At 37.7% G+C, this 20,563-nt stretch overlaps 2 protein-coding genes across 2 annotated transcripts in view; one reads left to right on the top strand and one right to left on the bottom strand.

Annotated features, from left to right (window-relative positions):
• Positions 1-1,366: 1,366 nt before the first annotated feature.
• Positions 1,367-14,746, top strand: fam81b (family with sequence similarity 81 member B; the record flags this gene model as incomplete). The annotated part of the gene is given in 8 exon segments (XM_084413500.1): positions 1,367-1,521; positions 1,523-1,559; positions 6,341-6,459; positions 8,911-9,040; positions 10,151-10,257; positions 12,836-12,968; positions 13,083-13,278; positions 14,500-14,746. Coding segments are annotated over 8 exon segments (1,011 nt in total). The 3' UTR covers positions 14,634-14,746.
• The window catches only part of skic3 (SKI3 subunit of superkiller complex), a 24,904-nt gene continuing 19,076 nt past the window's right edge, over positions 14,736-20,563 (bottom strand). Inside the window, exons 37-41 of the mRNA XM_084413499.1 lie at positions 18,746-18,910; positions 17,607-17,759; positions 16,551-16,681; positions 16,199-16,328; positions 14,736-15,920 (exon numbers count right to left, since the gene is read on the bottom strand). Of these exons, the coding sequence (XP_084269625.1) occupies positions 15,843-15,920; positions 16,199-16,328; positions 16,551-16,681; positions 17,607-17,759; positions 18,746-18,910 (657 nt within the window). The 3' untranslated portion in view covers positions 14,736-15,842. The remainder of the gene's footprint in view (positions 15,921-16,198; positions 16,329-16,550; positions 16,682-17,606; positions 17,760-18,745; positions 18,911-20,563) is intronic.

The raw sequence follows: 20,563 nt of genomic DNA, 5'->3' as shown, positions 1-20,563 counted from the left end.
GTTAATCAGTTAACAGGGTTTAACTGTGGTAGGTCTATTTTTAGTTTATTGTTAAAATTACTAACATAGCTATGCAGTGTAAACAGCCATGCTATTGATTTAAAAGTGAAGGCAAAGCCAAGATAATACCACCCACAATAAAACCCACTCATGTGTCATTTTAAAGATTGTAGAATTTGAATATGAATATGTAATTATATGAAGGTTGTAGTTGCTGTAAATTAAAGACTATGATGTACACCCAGTGTGTGTGAGTGTGTGTTACCTGTATTATTTATTTATACACACAGCTAACACTATTCATTAAGATATTACTTAAAAAATGCCCCTTCTTCGAAGGGTGCTGAGTATATTTACTATTCTTTAGATGTGTTTCAAATCACAGAAGGGAAATCATTACCGGTCAGAAAAGCTCATGTCATGAGAATTAATGAGTAGACTGAGATGTCTGGCCAATATCTCAATACTTAATTATGCTTCTTGTCAAATTATAGTATGATAAACCGTTTTAAGCCCATCATCCTAAAGCTGTTATCCTTCGCAGTATACCTTTATATTTTAGACAAGTACTAAGTTAATGAAATACTGTATTCGCAAATTGTCCGCATTATCTTGCCGTGTACAAAATGATACACCCCTGTCAGAACATGCCATTTGGTAGCTAAGAGATCAGACTAAACAAACCAACAAACACTCCACAGGCTACAGGGAAACACTTTCACAGCAGGTAAGTGCTCAACTTTACTTTGCAATATATATTATTTTATATGTGTAACTCACACACCCACATATATACACACATATACACATTTTAACTGCAATAAAGTACTCTTTCTTCCTGTGGTCACTGTGGCTATGATGAATGCCGATTAAAACTCTAAGTGCTCAATCAAAGGGATTCATCTCTGTTAAATGAATGAAGGTAGGTATGCATCATTCATGCATCAAGGTGAATCAGTACTCAGAGGCAGACAATCAATAGGTGGTGTAGTTTCCTAGAGCCCTTGAGTTATGCTCTCTATAATGCAATGTAGGAGAAAACCACAAGGAGAACACCTCTGAGTTCTTCTATTGCTTCAAAGGCATTTGATTCAGCTTCATTTTGACAATATGGCTCTGTCCTGTCGTTTCTGTTACAAAGTAAAGCGTTCTCAGATTCTATTTATTGATTACCTGTGATGGACTTGCCGTCTGTACAGGGTGTCCCGAGACGCTGCAGGCTGCAGGATAAAGCGGTTTGGAGAATGGGTGGATGGATGGATATTCACTAATTACAATATTAAGTTACATCAAAGGCAATTAAAAAAAAAAGATGAGGCTCTGACAAAAGAGTTCTAGTTAATTAATTGTGTTTTGAGACAGACATATGGAGAGCCACATGACCAATCAGGAACGCACTTTAAGAACTCTACTAGAAGAAGCCGTGAAGATCAGGGACGATGTGGTGACTGGTATACGCGCAGCTCAGGGTTCAGTCCTGATGGAGTCGTCTGCTAGAAAACTACTGGAGAACCACATTCAGAACTCATGTTGTCAAACAGCTCAGCACAGACATCCAGGTACGAAAATAAGTTTTACAGTGACATTATATTATATTATATGTGACCCTGGATCACAAAACCAGTCATAAGTCGCACGGGTATATTTGTGGCAATAGCCAACAATACATTGTATGAGTCAAAATGATCGATTGTTCTTTTATGCCAAAAATCATTAGGATATTATGTAAAGATCATGTTCCATGAAGATGTTTTGTAAATTTCCTACCGTAAATATATAAAACATTTATTTTCGTGAGTGAATGCAGCACAATCACGAACATAAATGGACAACTTTAAAAGTGATTTTTCTCAAAAATTCTCACCCTCAGATTCCAGATTTCCAGATCTCGGCCAAATATTGTCCTATCCTTACAAACCATACATCAATGGAAAGCTTATTTATTCAGCTAAAAAAAAAAAAAAAAAAAAATCAGCAAATCAAATCTTCAGCAAATCAAAAAATTGCCCCATGTGACCAGTCACATTGTAACACTCAGGGTGGATGATGAAGGAGGCAAACAGGTGGATGCTAATAAATCCAAAGGTTTAATATTCAAAAGGCAAAATACAAAGAACAGGAACGACACAGTGAGCTGATGCTCAAACATTGACCGACAATAGACTGGTGAAAGACAGGAACTTAAAGGAGTCATAACCTGCAATTTTCACTTTTCCACGAGAATCAATGTATGTTATGATCGACTAACGATTATACACTGGCCGGGAAGCCGATATTTAAAAGTGAAGCGTTTGTTTACCTCAGGGTAAATAAACCAGCGCGCGTGCACGCGCACTCAAATACGAGATTTTGATTTCAGCTCCCTCTTGACGTCATGAGGTAGTAGGATATACCATATATGGACACCGCAGCAGGAAGCCTTCCCCTCTCCCCCTCATATTCAGTTCAGTCGAGAAAGATGGAGAAACCGAGTGCACACCGGACTTGCTCTGTGGTTGATTGCCATAAAAAAACATGTAAATGTGTTTTATCTCCCAAAATCGGACGAAACTATCAGGGACCAGTGGATGAAATTCATTTTTAATGACGCTGTCCCAACAACCCTTTCAACTGGCGTGCAGAGCCATATAGAGCAGGGGTGGGCAAACTACGGCCCGCGGGCCACATACGGCCCGTTAGGCTGTTTAATCCGGCCCGTCGAGTATTTAAAAAATTGTCTAAAGATCGCATTCATTTTGCCTCTTTCTTGCAATACTTTGCGTTTTATATATATATTGCGTTGTAAATATTTGACAATCGGAATATCAGATATTTCATGCCATAGCTAACAAATGTAAAAAAGGAAAAATGACATAAAAGCAGATCATCATTCATTCAGCGCTGTTGTGGCTGCGGTGTGTCACGTAACAAGCTAGACGCGTCACCATGGAAACCAAACAGACAGCAACTTAAGCGCATAGATTTGGTGCACATTAATGTTTTTTTCTTTTTTTGAAAACTCACAGAGAAAAAAATGTTTGGTAACCGCTTGCACACATGTTTAGTTTTTCCTTTGATTTGTCTGCTATTTATTGTTGCTACTCTGGATTTGTGGATGTATCCTCCTTTATCGCCCGGCTTTCGACTAACGTTACGCTCCCCTGTCTGCCATGTAACTTACAGAACCCGGTTTTGTTCATTAAATGTTCTGATCTGCCTTTGCTTTTTATGTTTTATTTTATTATACTTAAAATAAATTTGTATAATCGTTTATTTCGGGGGTTTTTTCCACAAATGTATGTCTTTTGGAAGTGCAAATTGATTGCCATGCAGTTTTAATAAAGTTGAATTAACGTAACCTTCTGTCATTTTTACTCTTCTAAGTGTACACTTAGGTGTTTTGTTTCTAATTTACGGTTAGGCCCATTAAATAATAATAAGGATAAACAATATTTAAAAAGTATAGGCTATAATTATCAATCATCTGACTAATTAAAAATTAACCTCAAAACATAACATGCTAAATGGGGGATATCTAGCATAAAAAAATGTATTGTCAGAATGTCGTCTCTCAGTTGTTGAATTTCGCGCAGACGTTGCCACAACGTAAATGTGTTTGCTCAGCCCGATCTCATGAAAGTGCAAATACCACGAATTGTATTTGTAGTTCTTATGAAACGCAGTTTTCGCGTGCATATGATACGCACTTAAAGGGATAGTTCGCCCAAAAATTTAAATTCGGTCATCATTTACTCACCCTCAAGTTGTTTCAAACCTGTATGAATTTCTTTTTTCTGCTGAACACAAAAGAATATATTTTGAAAAATGTCGGTAACCAAACAGTTGATGGACCCCATTGACTTCCATAGTAATTTTTTTTTCCTATTATGGAAGTCAATGGGGTCCATCAACTGTTTAGTTACCGACATTTTTCAAAATATCTTTCAAATTATTTCAAATATTTTTCAAAAATTGCACTCCACACCCCTAATCCTAACCAAGGGGTTTACAGTGCACAGCATATGCACAAAAAAATTAATATTTTTGGCGTATAAATGGCACGAGAAATTAAATTCGTGGAATAGATACGCACTTTCATGAGATTCATGAGTGTTTCATAATCTGCTACTGGGCCGGCCCTCTGTCAAATTTTAAAACCCAGTGTGGCCCTTGAGCCAAAAAGTTTGCCCACCCCTGATATAGAGCGTCCACGACAGAGCCATAGAGAGAAAGAGTTGCGACACTCCCATAGACCTCCGTTGTAAATAATGGCGGCGCTTTTAACCGCCTACTTCCGGGATTTGAAGAGCGGAATAGTTCTAAACACCGTCATTTTGGCGTTGGACACCATTCACTTACATTGCTGCGCGTCGAGTTGTTCTAGAGTTAAGTTGCTGAAATATCGACCTCTTTTGATTTGTCAACTGTCTATGTTGTATCAGAGGCCCTTTGCGATGCTTATACTGGTCTTCATTTGTATATGCACAGCGTAATTATTTATATTTTATGTTGGTTGTTTCAACCAATTTTCAAGCACTGCCTGCTAGCTAGTGCGACTTCGTCAGCTGTGACAGTAAGAGTTCGGTAATGAATCACTACCACCTTTATAGCAACTTTTATTTAATTAAATTTTTTGGGATATACTAACTTTTCATTATGTTTTATTGTCTTGAGTGAAGGCGGCTTGTGAGAACAATGCTGGACCTCTAGGATTGTTATGGGATCACCAGTCCTGTCTGTTTCATGGATCACCTGCCCCTGGTTTTTGTTTTTCTTGTTCACACACAAGCACACATTTTTGTTGTCTGTCATTGTTTAATAAAAAATATTTAAGCGACCTCTGAACGGACCGCCACGGCAGAACTCTTTGCGTGATCACGAAGGTAGGCTAATGGCTGAATCAAAATTTATAAGCAAAATCACGGGAATCAATAGCCTAATACAGCCCAGTTGTGCTAAAATAAATATCATGAGACGTCCATCATCAGATGAATGATATGGAAAAGTTAAGTTAGAGCCGCTAAAGCCAGTGCTACTACCCATGCGAACATGAACACTAGCTTTTCCCTCCAAAAATATAGCCTAAAACTTATCTCCAAATGCAAAACTGACATTAACAAAATGCAATAATGCAATAACAGCTGAAAAAGTACTTGGGTGTGTGTTTTATTTTATATTTACCGTTCAATAATGCAATCGCTGCTGTCTGTCCCATAGAAGAGCATGGCAGCCAGCGTATGTTTTAGAACTATTGGGGCTTACATGAACCACGTGACAGCCATAGCGGCGACATCAAAGAGTGTCGCAACTCTTTCTCTCTATGGCTCTGGTCCACGACAGCCAAAACATCGCATTGATCTCGCGAGACAATAATGCCTTCAGAAATAAGGGTAAAAGTAGGTCTGTGTTTATTTATTTTTAGAAGGGCCTGAAAGACTATAATACAGCAGTAGGTATCCAATGTAATACTAGGTTATGACTCCTTTAAATACACAGAAGATAATGACTAATAACAGGTGATGGAAATCAAGATGATAGACTAATTAACAACACACAGGTGAATGAACTGAACTAATGACGATGATGACAGAACTCAAATGAAGACCGTGACGATGAAACTAACGTCTGGTCCATAAAAACCAACAGAAAATCTCAGAAAACCTGACAAACATATTATATTATATTATTATTATATATACATAAAATGGGAATTAATCATGTGTATGAGTGAATAAATGTCCATCAGTCTATTTTAAGTCCCCTGATGTTTTCTTCTATCCTTTTCAGAAAGGTCCAGAATAATCACACTTATGGATTGTTAGATCAGTAACATCTGATCAATGCATCTCAAAGTTTTACTTTTATTTTTTAATGTGATAGCAAAAATTTAACAGTGCTTAATGAGCGAGGTACAGTTTCAGAGAACATGCCAGCAGAGCCATTACCTGATGGGATATATTATGCAGAATATGTGCATAAAAAATGACTGAATCAAATAAATCAAAGTCACTACAGCCAGAATGAGGGATTTTTTTTTTTTTTTTTTTGTTCCTGAAGAGTGATGATGTAACCAGGCTTGATTAGTAACGGAAAGACATTAGGAATCTCTGCTAGGCCTAATGATGAGGGCTAAAACACTTCTGGCTTTCCCTCTAAAATTACAAAAAGTGAATACACTCGAGGTATATTTTCCAATTCAGAAACTATTGGGGAAAAAAATCCTTCATAATTACTCCTGCGTTATAATGTAAAATGACTGAAGTCTGTCAAACTGTGATAGCGGTGAGTGACTGCTGATATGAGCAATCACACTGTAACTGTTGTATGACCTCAAGCACAGAACAATCTTCTGTCTCCCCAGGTGCTGGAAACACAGATTATTGAGAGAGACAAGCTTGCTTCAGGGACGACTTTTGCAGTGAAGAGCTTGGATCACAAGAACATGATGGGTATTGGAGATCTCAGAGGCAGAGTGGCAAGGTCACAAATTACACCAAGATTTTATTCATATTTATAGAGCTCCAACATTTTTAGATCACTAGTGAAAATGCTTTTATTTAATTTAATTTTAATTTTAAAAATGATTATGAATTTCATAATTTCTTTGTATATGTCTCTTTTTTTCATTTTCCCTGAACTCAAAGTCTACAATAGCTACTATTTCACTACACTATCGGTGCAATTCATGTAGTTAATAAGTTAATTGAAGTTCGGGAGCAGGACCACGCCTCAACTAATCAGCTCTCTCTTCCCGTCTGTATATATACACCGAACCCACCTTCACCACATCGTTCTTCTCAGTTTTTTCGAACCCCACCCACCCTTCCCCTTCCACCTCTAGCTCTCGACCCCACCCACCCTTCCCCTTCCACCTGTAGCTCTCGACCCCACCCACCCTTCCCCTTCCACCTGTAGCTCTCGACCCCACCCACCCTTCCCCTTCCAACTCATCCATCCATCCATCCATCCATCCATCCATCCATCCAACCTCAACCTCTACCTCTACCTCTAACTCTAACTCGACCCCACCCACCACTCCCCTTCCAACTCATCCATCCATCCCACTTCCCCCCGACCCCAATCCTCTCTCCTTCAATCTCTAACATCTCAATTTTACTTCCAGGCTGCATCCAGGGGGGTCTTCAAGTAACTCAGCTTACTGACTACCGAGACGAAGCCCCCACTCTGAGTCTCCCGGGTCAGACTCCCTGATCAGCCAGACGGAGATCCGTCGTTAACATCTTTCCCCTTTTCCTTCGACCCTCATTCATTCACAAAGCTAATAGCTAATTCCGTGCAGTTGTGGCGTGGTCCTTGCTAGTGAAATGAATGATTGTGATTGTGTTGCCAAAGACGTTTTATAACAACAAGGTTGAAAATGAGATGTTCACTCGTGTAAGAGAATGCATATTTCCAAACATCCAGCTTAGTGGACTTGTTAGACAAATGTCTTCTTGGCATGTGAGTATTCGAAAAAGCCTAATGTTTGTATGAAATGAATGTGGAAATAGAAAGAGTACGGAGGGTCAGTGGTGCCTTACAGGCATAGAGACAGTAGCTTGATGAGATGAAATGAGATGTTTGCTGACTGCACGACCTATGATTCCTCTCTTACCATACGCCATATCACACAACCCTTCACACATTATGTATTCATTAGTTCATCATTGTGGAATGAAAGACATCTAAATTACTCTTGCCTGCAGTGCACAAACAAGATTTGTGGCCAATCAGATTATTTCCCCATTTGCCATCTTCTGAGTCATTGTTCAGTGGCAGATGCTGTCATCACTTTTAGGTGATGGCAAAAAGATAAAATATTAATTATTATATTTTATTTTATATTATATTATATATTATAATTTTTTTGTAAACTTCAGTCTACAAATATATAGGCTATATATATTTATGTTCTAAATCACGTTTTAGTACCTATAATTAGAATGTATAAATATTTTATTTTTGAGAATTAACTTTCTTAAGAGCATGAAACTAAGGATGTTAATGCTTCATAAAGCAGGAGAGATTAGATTAGAGATTTTTCCAGTTGAAAAAAGTGAAAAGGTATAAAAATAAAAAAAATTGCAGAAGATGTTTTAATGTCAGTTGTGTTACCACAATATACAAACAACAAAAGGATCTTTATGAATTTTTTTTTTTTAGATTAAAGGTCATGTTTAATGAGGAGACAACCACAGACTGTAATTTGAAAATCCATGAAAAATATTTAAGCATTTTTCTTTATCTTGAAAATCAACTAAACCATAAAAATGGTCAGTGCTGGTCCCACTGGTTCCCAGTTTTAATTAAGAGCAATTCTACTTCAAAAATAGCATGGCAGCCAATAGTAATTTTTTAACTTTCATATTTTTTTTAAAGTTCCAGATGAAAATGCTGGCAAAATTATAGAATGTTCTTCTGATATACACTCACCGACCTTTTTAATTAGGTACGCCTGCTCATTTGCTCGTTAACGCAAATATCTAATCAGCCAATCACATGGCAATTTAGGCATGTAGGCATGGGCTTAGCTTAGCTGCCTCGCTGCCCTATAAGGCAATGACTAAATTGTTTGCACACGAAGATACCTTACGAAACTGATTTTGGATAGACACTTCTTTGGGCGAAAATGCCTTGTTGATGACAGAGGTCAGAGGCCAGAATGGTTCAAGCTGACAGAAAGGCAACATTAACTCAAAAGAACACAAATTCATGATGCAGTCATGTCAATGTGAACCAAAATCTCTGAGGAATGTTTCCAGTACCTTCCTGAATCCAAGCAACAAAGAATTATGGCTGTTCTGAAGGCAAAAGGGAGTCCAGCCCGGTACTAACCAGGTGTAGAGTGGCCGGGCGGTGAGGGTATCAGTAAAACCAACCCTCAGGAACAGATGAAATACTTATTGTTGTCTGAATTTCCTTTTGCCTTAGATGTGATGCGAGCATTGCTAAACTGTCATCTGATGTTGTGACTGGAGGGCGGGACATTCTGAAACTCCAACAGGAAGTGAGTGAGTTACGCTCTGTGCTGGAGCTGAAGCTGAGAGACATGGAGCTCAAGGTGAGGCGTTAATGACGAGCCCATTAAAGAGCATGTGATAGCTTAGATTGAATGACCAAAATGTATTCACTGAAAGGCATCTATATTGTGCAAAACAAAAACAAAACGCTGTTTCTAAAGTATCTTTATTACAGCACTGAACAGTGTTCCCTGTTACGTTTTCACATGCATTTGTAATGCTCCTTCAATGATACCATGGTGTTACACAGTACTGTATCACCATGATAAATATTTAAAAAATATAAGGTAATGCAGGAAACATTCTCAGATCTTTGGCTAACCTTCTAACAAGGTTCTCTCAATGTTATGAACTTCTTCCAGTTAGATAGAATGAATGTTCTGATGATGATAGAATAATAGAATGTTAAATCAGAGTTTTCTGGTCTTTAATAATGTTATTTTTTTCTTTTTGAGGGGGGATTTCTGTTTTTTAAATGTTACTACTTGTTTCAGAATGTTCAGAAAACTTTCAAAAGTAACATTACCATTATGTTTGCAAAATGATAAAAGTGGAATGTTCCCTTAACCTTCACAAAACCAAAATAACTTTTTTAAAAACTGGACGTTTTGAAATTCAGAGAACATTCAGAAATAACATTAGCATAACATTCTTAGAACATATTTTTGTTAGCTGGGATGGTTCTTATATTTGGCATGTCTACATTTGTTTCCCTCAACTTACAAGGTATAAATAAATGTTGTGACCAAGCCAGTCTGTGCATTATATGAAATTGCATCAGCTTTGGCCCACACCTCTCTTACGCTGGGGGAATTGCAGCGTTGTCATCCATATAAACTGTCTCTGCATGGTGACTGTGTGATGACCGTAAATCTCAGTGATTGCAGTGCATTAGCTTCTAGGTAATGGTCACCAGAAACCATAAAGGTAATTGAAAATATAAGGGGACACGGACAGCCATGTAAAAAAAAAATTTTACTTTTTTTTTTTAGTTGATAGCTGGTTTAGGAATGCTACATTTGGGGATAAGGTTATTGATTCAGCTCAGTTTGATACAGTTTGGACAGTGTTTGGACATTAGAAGGACAATGAAAACTATGTGGAGTGAGCGTGATGAGAGGTACGCTTTATAATGTCTTGTCATTTGCTAGCTTTCTCATGATGTAGGAAAACTACAGATGTCAATGTCAGAGAAGTTCATCTCTCAGAGAAACGCCATTGGAGATTTACAGAAGGAGATACAACAACTGGATGTAAAGTAAGAGCAACTAAAGTCACATATCAATACTCAGACAATTGAGTTTATTTTAAGAGTTCCTGCTAAAATATAAATTAAAATGATATATGTATATATAAATTATACTATATAACAATATTGCCTAATTATTAAATAACTATAATACAATATTTAAAGGATATATATATATATATATATATATATATATTTACGCTTTTTGTCTTTACGTGAGTCATTGAATCATTCACTCAACCATTGTCAGTAATGCCAAACGCTATTGACAATGAATGCACAGCGTAATACAAAATTCGAATTATTTACATCAAAAACAAGATTACATTGTTTTTGTGTGTGTGTTCAGTGTTTGGAGATTTGATAGTGATAAAACAGTGATAAAAGAAAAAAGAATCAATCAAATAAAAAGGAAAAAAGAAGAGAAGAGAAAAAGGCCAAACACCCTTGATTCTTGCATGTCTCTTAACTGAATGTGGTATGCCAAGTTGGAATATGCTGAAGCATAATTTTTAATTTATTAGTTTTTTTGCTTGGCAGATATGTTTTCAGTGCGGTTTGGGCTGCTGGAGTGCAAAGATTTAATTGATTAAATAAACAAGTAATCAGACCTGTTGCAGAAATCCATTCTATTTTAGACCCCTAGTTTCTTTTAATAAAATGTTGTATGTGAAGGGCACTCGTGAAGGTATTGACAGCCCTGACATCAGTTATTGCAATGCTTTACCACCGGCCCACTTTATCGAATCTGCTGTCAGGTGGATTTGTTCTGTTGAGACTGATGTAAAATGGGAACTAGTAATGTGCCAGTGACTCACCAGATACGCCTCCAAATAGTGCCAATGTCAGTCTATGTGCTGCCACATGAGCATCATGGCATGTGCAAGGTGATGCTCTCCATTTCTTTGACAATATTAGCTCTTGTCTGCAGTGTGGGGCAGATGGCAGCAGAAATGGAGCCTTGCCCATGATGCCCATGGTGTGACAGAATCAAAGGAATAGGCTGCCTATGCTTGGCCTGTTATGTAATAGTGGTGAGTCAAGATAGCTTACAGTGACTCATGAAGAGAAGCATATGGGCCAAAGAAAAATAAACACATTGAGAAAGAAGCCGGGAACAATAGCACGAGCCCAAATGTGATGTCTATTAGACACAATGACACAAATACCTTTTTGAAAGATATGCTATTTAAGAACAACAACAAAAACATCCATCACAACATATCTGTAGGCTATTTAAAATGTATGCCATTTAAAGGCCCAGCATTAGCTAAGTAAACACAAACTATTGTTTTGGATAAGACAAATTGTAATCAATGATACAAAGCAAAGATGCAAAGCTTGAGTCTTGTGTCCACTCCAAAATGAGTTATTCTGTATCAGTAAGCACTGTTTCTGAATTCTCTAAAACGCCTTGGCTGTGTCTGAAAGCGCCATCTATACCCTTAAATAGGGCAGCCATTTTAGTGCTGTCCAAAACCATAGTGGACATTATGGAGGGCACTCATTCAATCCCATAATGCACCGGAATAAAAAGTGTACAACCAGGGTGCTTCTCATTTCTTATTTGTGCATCCTCGCGTCTCGGCTTCGCCCCCAGGATGCGAGGGAAGGCTGCAAGGAAAGAAAATGAGGATGGAGGAATCGAAGGAAAGCTTATTTGAATATTCTTGATCGCTCTAGAGTCACTTCAAAGCGTCATCAGTAGCTCTCAAAGGATCTGCTCTTAAGGGGGAGGAGAATTTATATGTGCATCAGGTTTATCGACAAGAAAGACTTCCGTGTGCATCCTCGCTTCCTCTGGAAGCTTCCTTACTCCTTGTTACTTGCTGTGCAATTAGAGAATTGAGATGTTCTTCAAGATGGCTGAAATGTCGATAGGTTTCCGGGTCACGGGCTGGAGGTTGGAGGAGCGAGGAAACGAGGAAGCATCAATTTGAGTATTAAGAAGCACCCCCAATGTACATTCAACTGTTAGAGAATACCCATAATGCACTGTGAGGGTAGCGCTAAATGAATTCCAGAAGATTGCGCCTGCAGCTGAATCATTCATCCATCCATTTTCCAAACTCCAATGTGGGTAAAGCACTTGATTGTAGTCTTGAGTTTTCTTCCGGGAACATACGTCACAATATTCCTCATTTAAATAATCCCCGCCCTAGGCATATGCAAAGAAAAAAAAGGGGGCAATGCCTGGTTGAATAGCGTTGTGTTGAAACTGGTTGAAACTCGTGGTTTTGGTAAGGGGTGTGACATTTCCGAAACATGCTCAAAGCGGTTAATCAATCACAACATAATGATCCATCCGATCAATCGGAGCACATTTTTCTTTTCGGAAGGAGGAGCTTCACACAGACAGGAAGTTATCAGAGCATTACTTATAGACTGGGAAGACAGGTGCTTTAACTATGTAAAATATATAGTTTTTTTAACATTAAAGCATGAAAACCTATTCTAGTAGAGCCCAAAAACAAAATCAAGACTTTGTAAAAGGGCATAATATGGCCTCTTTACATAATAATCAGAATACCTTTACTACAATGGGAGAAAAATGTAAGGTAGCATGTATGTGTGTATGTTTATGCAGAACCTCTAGTGGTCTGAAGGAGATGGAAGAGCAGACAGTTAGACTGAGGAAGTGGACAGAGGAACAGATGAAAACCACAGTTCAATTACACACAGAGAGCAGCCAGCAGCACACACTGCTGCAGGACAGAGTGGTAAGCATGTGAATGGGTCTCAAACTCAGAATGAATGGCCTTATTATATATACTATATATATATATATACATACTGTACAGTATATATGATATCTGTGCAAAATATGTTCTAAGGTGGAAGTGGAACGCAGGCTAAAGGAGAAAATGATTCTTCTTTCTGGGCATCTGGAAAGGTTGGAGGCACAACTGGAGAAGGTGCGTTCAGCTCACAGGACCACGCATTCAGAGAGCAAACTCGACAGCATGATCAACACTTTGGAGAAGAGCTTCGGAGAAGAGCTAGAGCAGATGAGGAGGGAGTACCAGTCAGGTGAGTCTCACATACGAGGATGAAATAAAAGAAACCCTTTCTACATTTTGACATCAATCTGTATCCTACAACTGCTGTTCAAAAGTTAGGAGTCAGTAAGATTTGGTAATGTTTTTGAAAGAAGTCTATTATGAAACAGAAAAAAAAAAAAAAAAACTGGTCTGCCCAGAAATTAAATATCTCTTTGCTAGGGAAAAAACTGTATTCCAAAACAACGATAGTCCGACGCATACTTCAGATTCTACTTATAATATTATATATTATATTCTGGAACTGGCTAATTCATATAGAAAACTTAAAAAAAAGTAAATTATACTTTTAAACAAAAATACAATAAAAACTGTAATATTGTGAAATATTATTACAATTTTAAATAACTGTTTACTATTTTAATTTATTTTAAAATATAATTTATTCCTGTGATAGCAAAGCTGAATTTTCAGCATCATTACTCCAGTCTTCAGTGTCACATGATCCTTCAGGAATCATTCTAATATGCTGATTGGCTCCTTAAAAAAAATTGTACTGACCCCAAACTACCAATTAGTGTACCGGTATATAGAAAGCTAAAGTACAATATAGGCGTTTTTACTCCATCCTGTTTGGTGCCTCTCTATCCAGACCTCTGGTTCAACAAATCACTGAAAGCCAAAATATGACCAGTAAACTAGAACAATAGCTGTCATTTCTCAACAACAGATTGGAAAAAATGTGTTCTAGCTGCATGACATGCAATACCAGCCAAACTAAGTGGCCCAATTTATCTCTCCTTTGGCTGTTTTCTTGAGAAATCAAAGTGCAAATAGAAAGCATGACTCAAATTCGGACTGAATCAGTCTTTTTGATATTACTTGTAGCTTAATGCACAGGCAAGTCTGCTAAACTAAGCCTGCAGGGTATCTTTCACCCTAGCATATTTGATATTTAGTTTATCAATATTTCCTTCCAACTACCCAATTTCAAAATGTTACTGATTGACAGACTTTGTCAACTATTTCCAGGCATTCTGTACAAAAGACCAAAGTAACCTCAATAAACAAACCCAGCAAAGAAAAGCCTTAAAAGGTACCGTACATGACTTGCGCTCTCAAATTCTCTTTGAGATTCCAATGATGGACTGAGGGCAGGTGATGCATTATAGATGACACATCTAACACACACTTCTGCCACAGAGTCAATGCTCCCACAAGTAAAGGTAATCTCCTCTATTTAACTTGCCAGGGTTTCAGGCGGTTCATGATGCCATTGCATCTCTGAGACACATCGGTGACACCAAAGCCAAGCTGGACAAAGGAGAGCTGCAAAGAGACATAAAACAGATCCAGAGAAACATGGTGGAACTGAAGGAGCTCTGACTAGAAAAAACATATATGCTGGTGGTCTTGCTGGAGTATATAACCTGTGTGTGAGATCACAAAGTATGATTCAGCAGAATGTGGACAGATGGGCAAAACAATCAAATAAGCTGAACATTTATTTCCTAGATAAAAAAAAAAGAAGAAAAAAAAAGGATTTAGCCAGTCTCCATGAGGCAGTTTCCTGTAAATCTCTTTAGACCAGACTTTAAATTCAGATTCTGAATGAACAATCACGGTTGATGGAATTCGAACAAGGTACAATTATGGCAAATCAGAGATTAGATGCGCAATACTCATGTGGCTCAATACTGGAAGATTTGGAAGATGACCTGTTCTGTGTTTGTCTGCACGTCCGCAGACCAGTATTGATTGTAACAGATGCTGGAATAAACAATCGAAATCTCTTTGTTTTCATTTAAATTTTCCAAGCCACCAATACATACTTGCAAAGCATTAATATACCCAACACAATGAACCATTTTTTGTTATTTCCCTCTTCATGTTTATGCTTTCATATTTTAGAGACACAGTGGCTTTTTGTAGGTCAGTTCTGCATATATGGAAATGACAGTGGGGAAAAACAGAGGTCCATTAATTATGCTAGTGCTTCTGTAGGGCAAAGATAACTGTAGACAGATAAAAAGCAATTCATTTGTAATTTTTACTTCTCTGACCATAAACACATTTTCAAATGTGCCTAATAGTGGCTACAATAAGCAATGGCCGTTTTCAGGCTCCTGCAGAGATGAACCATGATAGAAGTGCTTTTAAGTTACATAATGGCAATAATATTTTAATCAGCCGAGACTTGTGGCAATGATAATTATGTAGAAAGTCAGTCGCTGGAAGGAAGGCACAGAAAAATAATAATCAATCATTAATGCGATTTTTCAAGTGTCAACACCCATTTGAATGTGATCCAGTGAGCATAGGCTAATTCAGTTACGCCATAAACAGCTAATTAAAAAGCCATTCATATAGATTCATGTAATCTTTTTAGATTCATTCACACACAATTTAACGTAGCAGTGATATGTATACGTAATAAAATGTCCTTGGTGATGTAAAGACTGAGATTTGTAAACACATTGATCAGTGAGTAAACTGCTGAGTTTGTAGGAGATAAAGGAGAACAACTGGCTCTGCTATTGACGGTTTGATGGCGAAGTGTAAGTCTCCTGAGGAATCTGAGGATGGTTTACTGTCTCAGCTGGATGGGTAAAGGCGTCTGTGGAAATCCACCAGTCTGCTGTCTCCTGCTGCTGTAGCCTTCAACAACAGGGTCTACAAGACCGAAACACAAAGAAAGATTCAATGCCATTCTTAAACACAAAGCTCTTTCATTCATCTCATTAATTGCATTAGACGGCCGAAGGATACTGTTGTAGCAATTACAAATTATAATTTAATAAATGGATAATGAAAAACTATATTAGGTTAAGTAGATATTCAAAACTGAATCTTTGGCAAGCTTGATTAGATTACAATTGACCCTGACTAAGGAAACACAGCCAGAGTAACTCATTTGTTTTCAAGTAGAGCGAGTGGATGTAACTGCTCACATCAATCAGCTCCAGGTCATCTTTGGCGTGCAGGTGACGCAGGAGGTACCAACATGCCACCGACGCAATAGTTTCAGAGCTGCCTGAGGCTGAACCATAAACAATCCTCTCCAACAGGCGACGGGTTTCCCTGCGGAAGAACCAACCATCATCAATTTAAACCTGATCCAATTTAAACTCTAATATCATAAATAAAGGAGATAGGTTTCATATTAAAATAGACTACATAAGAATGCAATGCCAAGATGAGGCAAACAATGAAATACAAAGGTGTGGCACAGAACAGGTGTTGATTGAATATAGGGTGACAATAAATGTGATGTCAACACAAAAACTCTATGCAAGGCCCTACCTGGAGCCCATTTTTATGGAGAACTGCAGTAAGGCTTGGAAGAGCAAAGCTACTGGTGAGTTGCCCATTTTTAAGACTTCAGCACTGGCTTCCAACACCAGATCCTTCCACTCAGAGACACAGACACCAGCCTGTAGTCAGAAGAACAATTAGATATCTTTACGTACTGTAGTATTTACTTGCACTGTAAAATGGTTTGGTCATTAAACAGACTGGAATAGAACTGGTAATTAAAAACAAGGATTTTAGATGCATTTTAGCTGGCAAAGTTCAGACTAATATATGACCGGAGTTGGGATACGCTGAAGGCTGACACACTTTAATTAAAAGTAATGAAAGACTGGCCACAAAGTGTCTAATTCAATTTAACAGGCAAAGCTGCAGTCAGCTAAAATGAAGGCAATAAGCTGACAGTTAGAGAAGGAGGGGAGGGGGATAGACAAAAAAGCCAATGAGAGAGAGAGAGAGAGAGAGGAAGCAGAAGGAAAGCGGAAACATGTGCAAGAAAAGACGCCTGAAGGCGCTGCAAGAGGCTTAGCCCAAAATAATAATGTCCTTTTTCATTAGCGGTCAGTCACACAGACACTTGCAGCTATTTTAAAATGTTACAAGGAAAAAACAGCAGGAATATATTGTACAATGTATCCAAATTTATTAAAAATACAAAAAAATCATTCTATATAAATTTAAAAAAATGGACATACTTTTACTTAGCAGGAGAAAACTTTCTATTTGAAATAAATGATGTTCATCAAATCAAAGAATGCTGAAAAAAGTATCACGGTTTCCACAAAAATATTAAGCAGCACGATTGTTTTCAACACTGATAATAAGAAATTATTCTTCAGCAGAAAATCAGCATATTAGAAATTATATACATATATAAGACAAGAAAAAAATACAAATTATATTACTTTATTTTTTGTATATTATTTAAATCTGTCTGTTTTCTTCCATGAGGTCTCAGTCAGTTGGTCTGCACTGTATATTGTAACAAGTGTCTGAGAAAACTGCATTTCCTCCAACATCCCTGTACAAGATGAATCTGGTACTCACCAAACATGGCGTGAGCGCCAGCAGGGCTAGTCGGAGCAGGCTGCTCGTCTTCCCGCCGTGATCACCCAGCTGAGACGCCAGCTGAAGACTCTGTCTATAAGCCACAGAGGCCTGAGCCAGCAGACCCTGAGAGCGGTACACTTCTGCCAACCACTGAGAGACAGTGACATCAAATCAACAACGCTCTAGTGCCACATGTGTAAACCTTGTTAAACCTCTTTCCTATGCACAGTACACAAACATTTGTTTCATCGAAATCTCCTCATGAAAAATTCATCATGATTGTTAATCTTCATCATTCCCTCGCACTTTGTAACATATCTTTCCCTCACGGGTCAAAATGAGCCCTAAAATTATACTTATATTATATCATTTTTTTCTTGTCCAGAAAGCTTATTTTATTTCATTTTGATTATTTTTTCTATTTTTTTAATGCAATGAATTTGGAGATTTTTTGTTATTTTTTATTTTATTTACCTTTTAATTACTAGATTTGATCAATAAATAATAAATAAATAGTCATTTAAGCACATTCCTCACATTCTTTCAACTTAAATTCTAAATTTTCTACATTTCATGCATAACCCTTTTAATTCAGCTCAAAATATCTTACATTGGGTGTCTTTGACGACCTCTTGTGGGAAATTTTTTTATATAACATGACATTTCATGACTCTTGCCACTAGAAGGCATTATAGCTCTATATGGAGAAAAAAAGATGTTCCGCTGGGTCCTAAAGTCAGTTTTTCTGTAGTACTGTACTGTAGTATTAGTTTTTAGTTTGAATTTTGAGAATTTTTTATGTGTATTCCATTCATTCCTAAGGGGGTCAAATTGACCCGCAAGGGAAAGGATTTGTTACTTTTTTAAATTTCAACCACAAAACTCCTCAAATCCATTCAAAGGACAAAAGTCCTAGGGTAATGGACCCTTCTGATGAACACTACATTTCGTGTCAAAATGACTCAAGGGAAGGATGATGGTTAAAGTGTGTGAACATTCAGTTCTGACCTCAGGGTAACAAAATGCCAATATCTACAAGGAAAGTCGTATGTCTACAGTACATACAGCAAGATTCATATTGACTGAAAATTAACCTGACTCCAAGCTCTCTTCAGTGAGATGGTGAGTGTACGTACGTGCCAAGCGGACACAGAAGTGAGGTTGGCCATGACAGCAGCACTGAGCTGATCCAGCACTGCTTGAGGAACACAGTTACCGGCCTCAGACAGCAGGAGGCGCTCACACTGAACCTGCCTTAACATAAGGAACACCACAGGATGCTCTGGAGATACACTCAGAACCTGAGATGGGAAGAAGGACGTATAAAAACCGGTTAAAGGTGCACAAAGCAATTACATGCTTAAGTTTTACTTGTTCTTTACCTTCCTAACCGGTACGACAGCATTCGCTTCTTTGCTCGCCACCAGCTTTAAAGGGATAGTTCACCCAAAAATGAAAAATCTGTCATTAATTACTCACCCTCATGTCGTTCCAAACATCTTCGGAACACAAATGAAGATCTTTTTGATGTAATCTGAGAGCTTTCTGTCCACTCCATTGACAGCCAAGCAACTACCACTTTGACGCTTGAAATAGTTCATAAAGAGATCATAAAACTAATCCATATGAATTGAGCGATTTAGCCCAAATTTTCTGAAGAGACTGGATCGCTTTATATGATGAACTGATTTAATTTAGGCTTTTATTCACACAAACATTGATCATGAACATAAACAGAAACTCGGCCAAACCTGCTTGACGCACAAGAACAAACCTCATTGGTTCTTGAGGAAGCTCAAATGTGCTGCATAACATGAGAATGAACCTCATTGGTTCTTCTCGCACATCAAGCAAGCATGCTTGAATTTCCGTTTACCACAACTGATGTGTGAGGTGATGAATGTTTTTATGTGAATAAAAGCCTAGATTAAATCTGTTCATCATATAAAGCGATCGTGTCTCTTCAGAAAATTTCAACTAAACCACTACATTTTTATGGTTTAGCTTTTTGAAGTGTCAAAGTGGTAGTTGCATAGCTGTCAATTGAGGGAGAGAAATCACTCAGATTTAAATCAAAATGATCTTCATTTGTGTTCCAAAGATGAATGAAAGTCTTACAGGTTTGGAACATCACAAGGGTGAGTAATTAATGGGTGAACTATCCCTTTAATGCACTCACAGGTAGCATCTGAAATCACATACTTCATATAGTATGTGCTACTACATATAGCAGGCAAAAAACAGTAGGTGAAGAGTAGTATGTCTGAATTCACAGTATTCACTAAACAGTAGGCGAAAAGTTCCTGTATGACCTACTACCTCAGGCGAGATTTTGGAGTGCACACCTTTGGAATGGACACTTTACTATCCCATGAGGCCACATGAGAGGAGTTGTAAACGGCAGTGAAGTGAAACAACTGTAGGTCACATGACAGTAACAACATGACCAATGTAGTATGTCCGGATTACATTCATAATCACACACATTTAAATGATATAGAACACAGCCACAGTCTCATGCTGTCTCATACTGTAAGCACTACGTTTGGTTACTTCATGACCGTTAAAAAAGTATGTTTTATATAGTATGACTATGAGTAATTTGATGAAAATCGGGCATACTACATCTGCAATGTTGTCGCTGTCACTTGACCTACTAGCATCAGTTGCGTTGCTTCATGGGATAGTATTCAGATGCACACTTCAGAATCTGGGTACTTTTTGCCTACTGTAATAATGTGTATACTATGACATATTACAGTTTTTCGCCTACTACTGTATATAGTAGGGAAGTAGGAGTATTCAAACACAGGGATCATATTCTTATGTAGAAGAGCTTTTCAGGGTCACTAATATGACTGGAGTTTACAATTTTTTTTACAAATCGCATTTGTCTATACTTAATGTCCAAAATTTTAAGCACAACAAAATTACTTTTAAAATACTTATTCAAT

Source organism: Rutilus rutilus, assembly GCF_951802725.1.
Source record: "Rutilus rutilus genome assembly, chromosome: 7".
NCBI classification, from domain to species: Eukaryota; Metazoa; Chordata; class Actinopteri; order Cypriniformes; family Leuciscidae; genus Rutilus; species Rutilus rutilus.
This window is presented reverse-complemented; position numbering and strand designations above follow the sequence as displayed.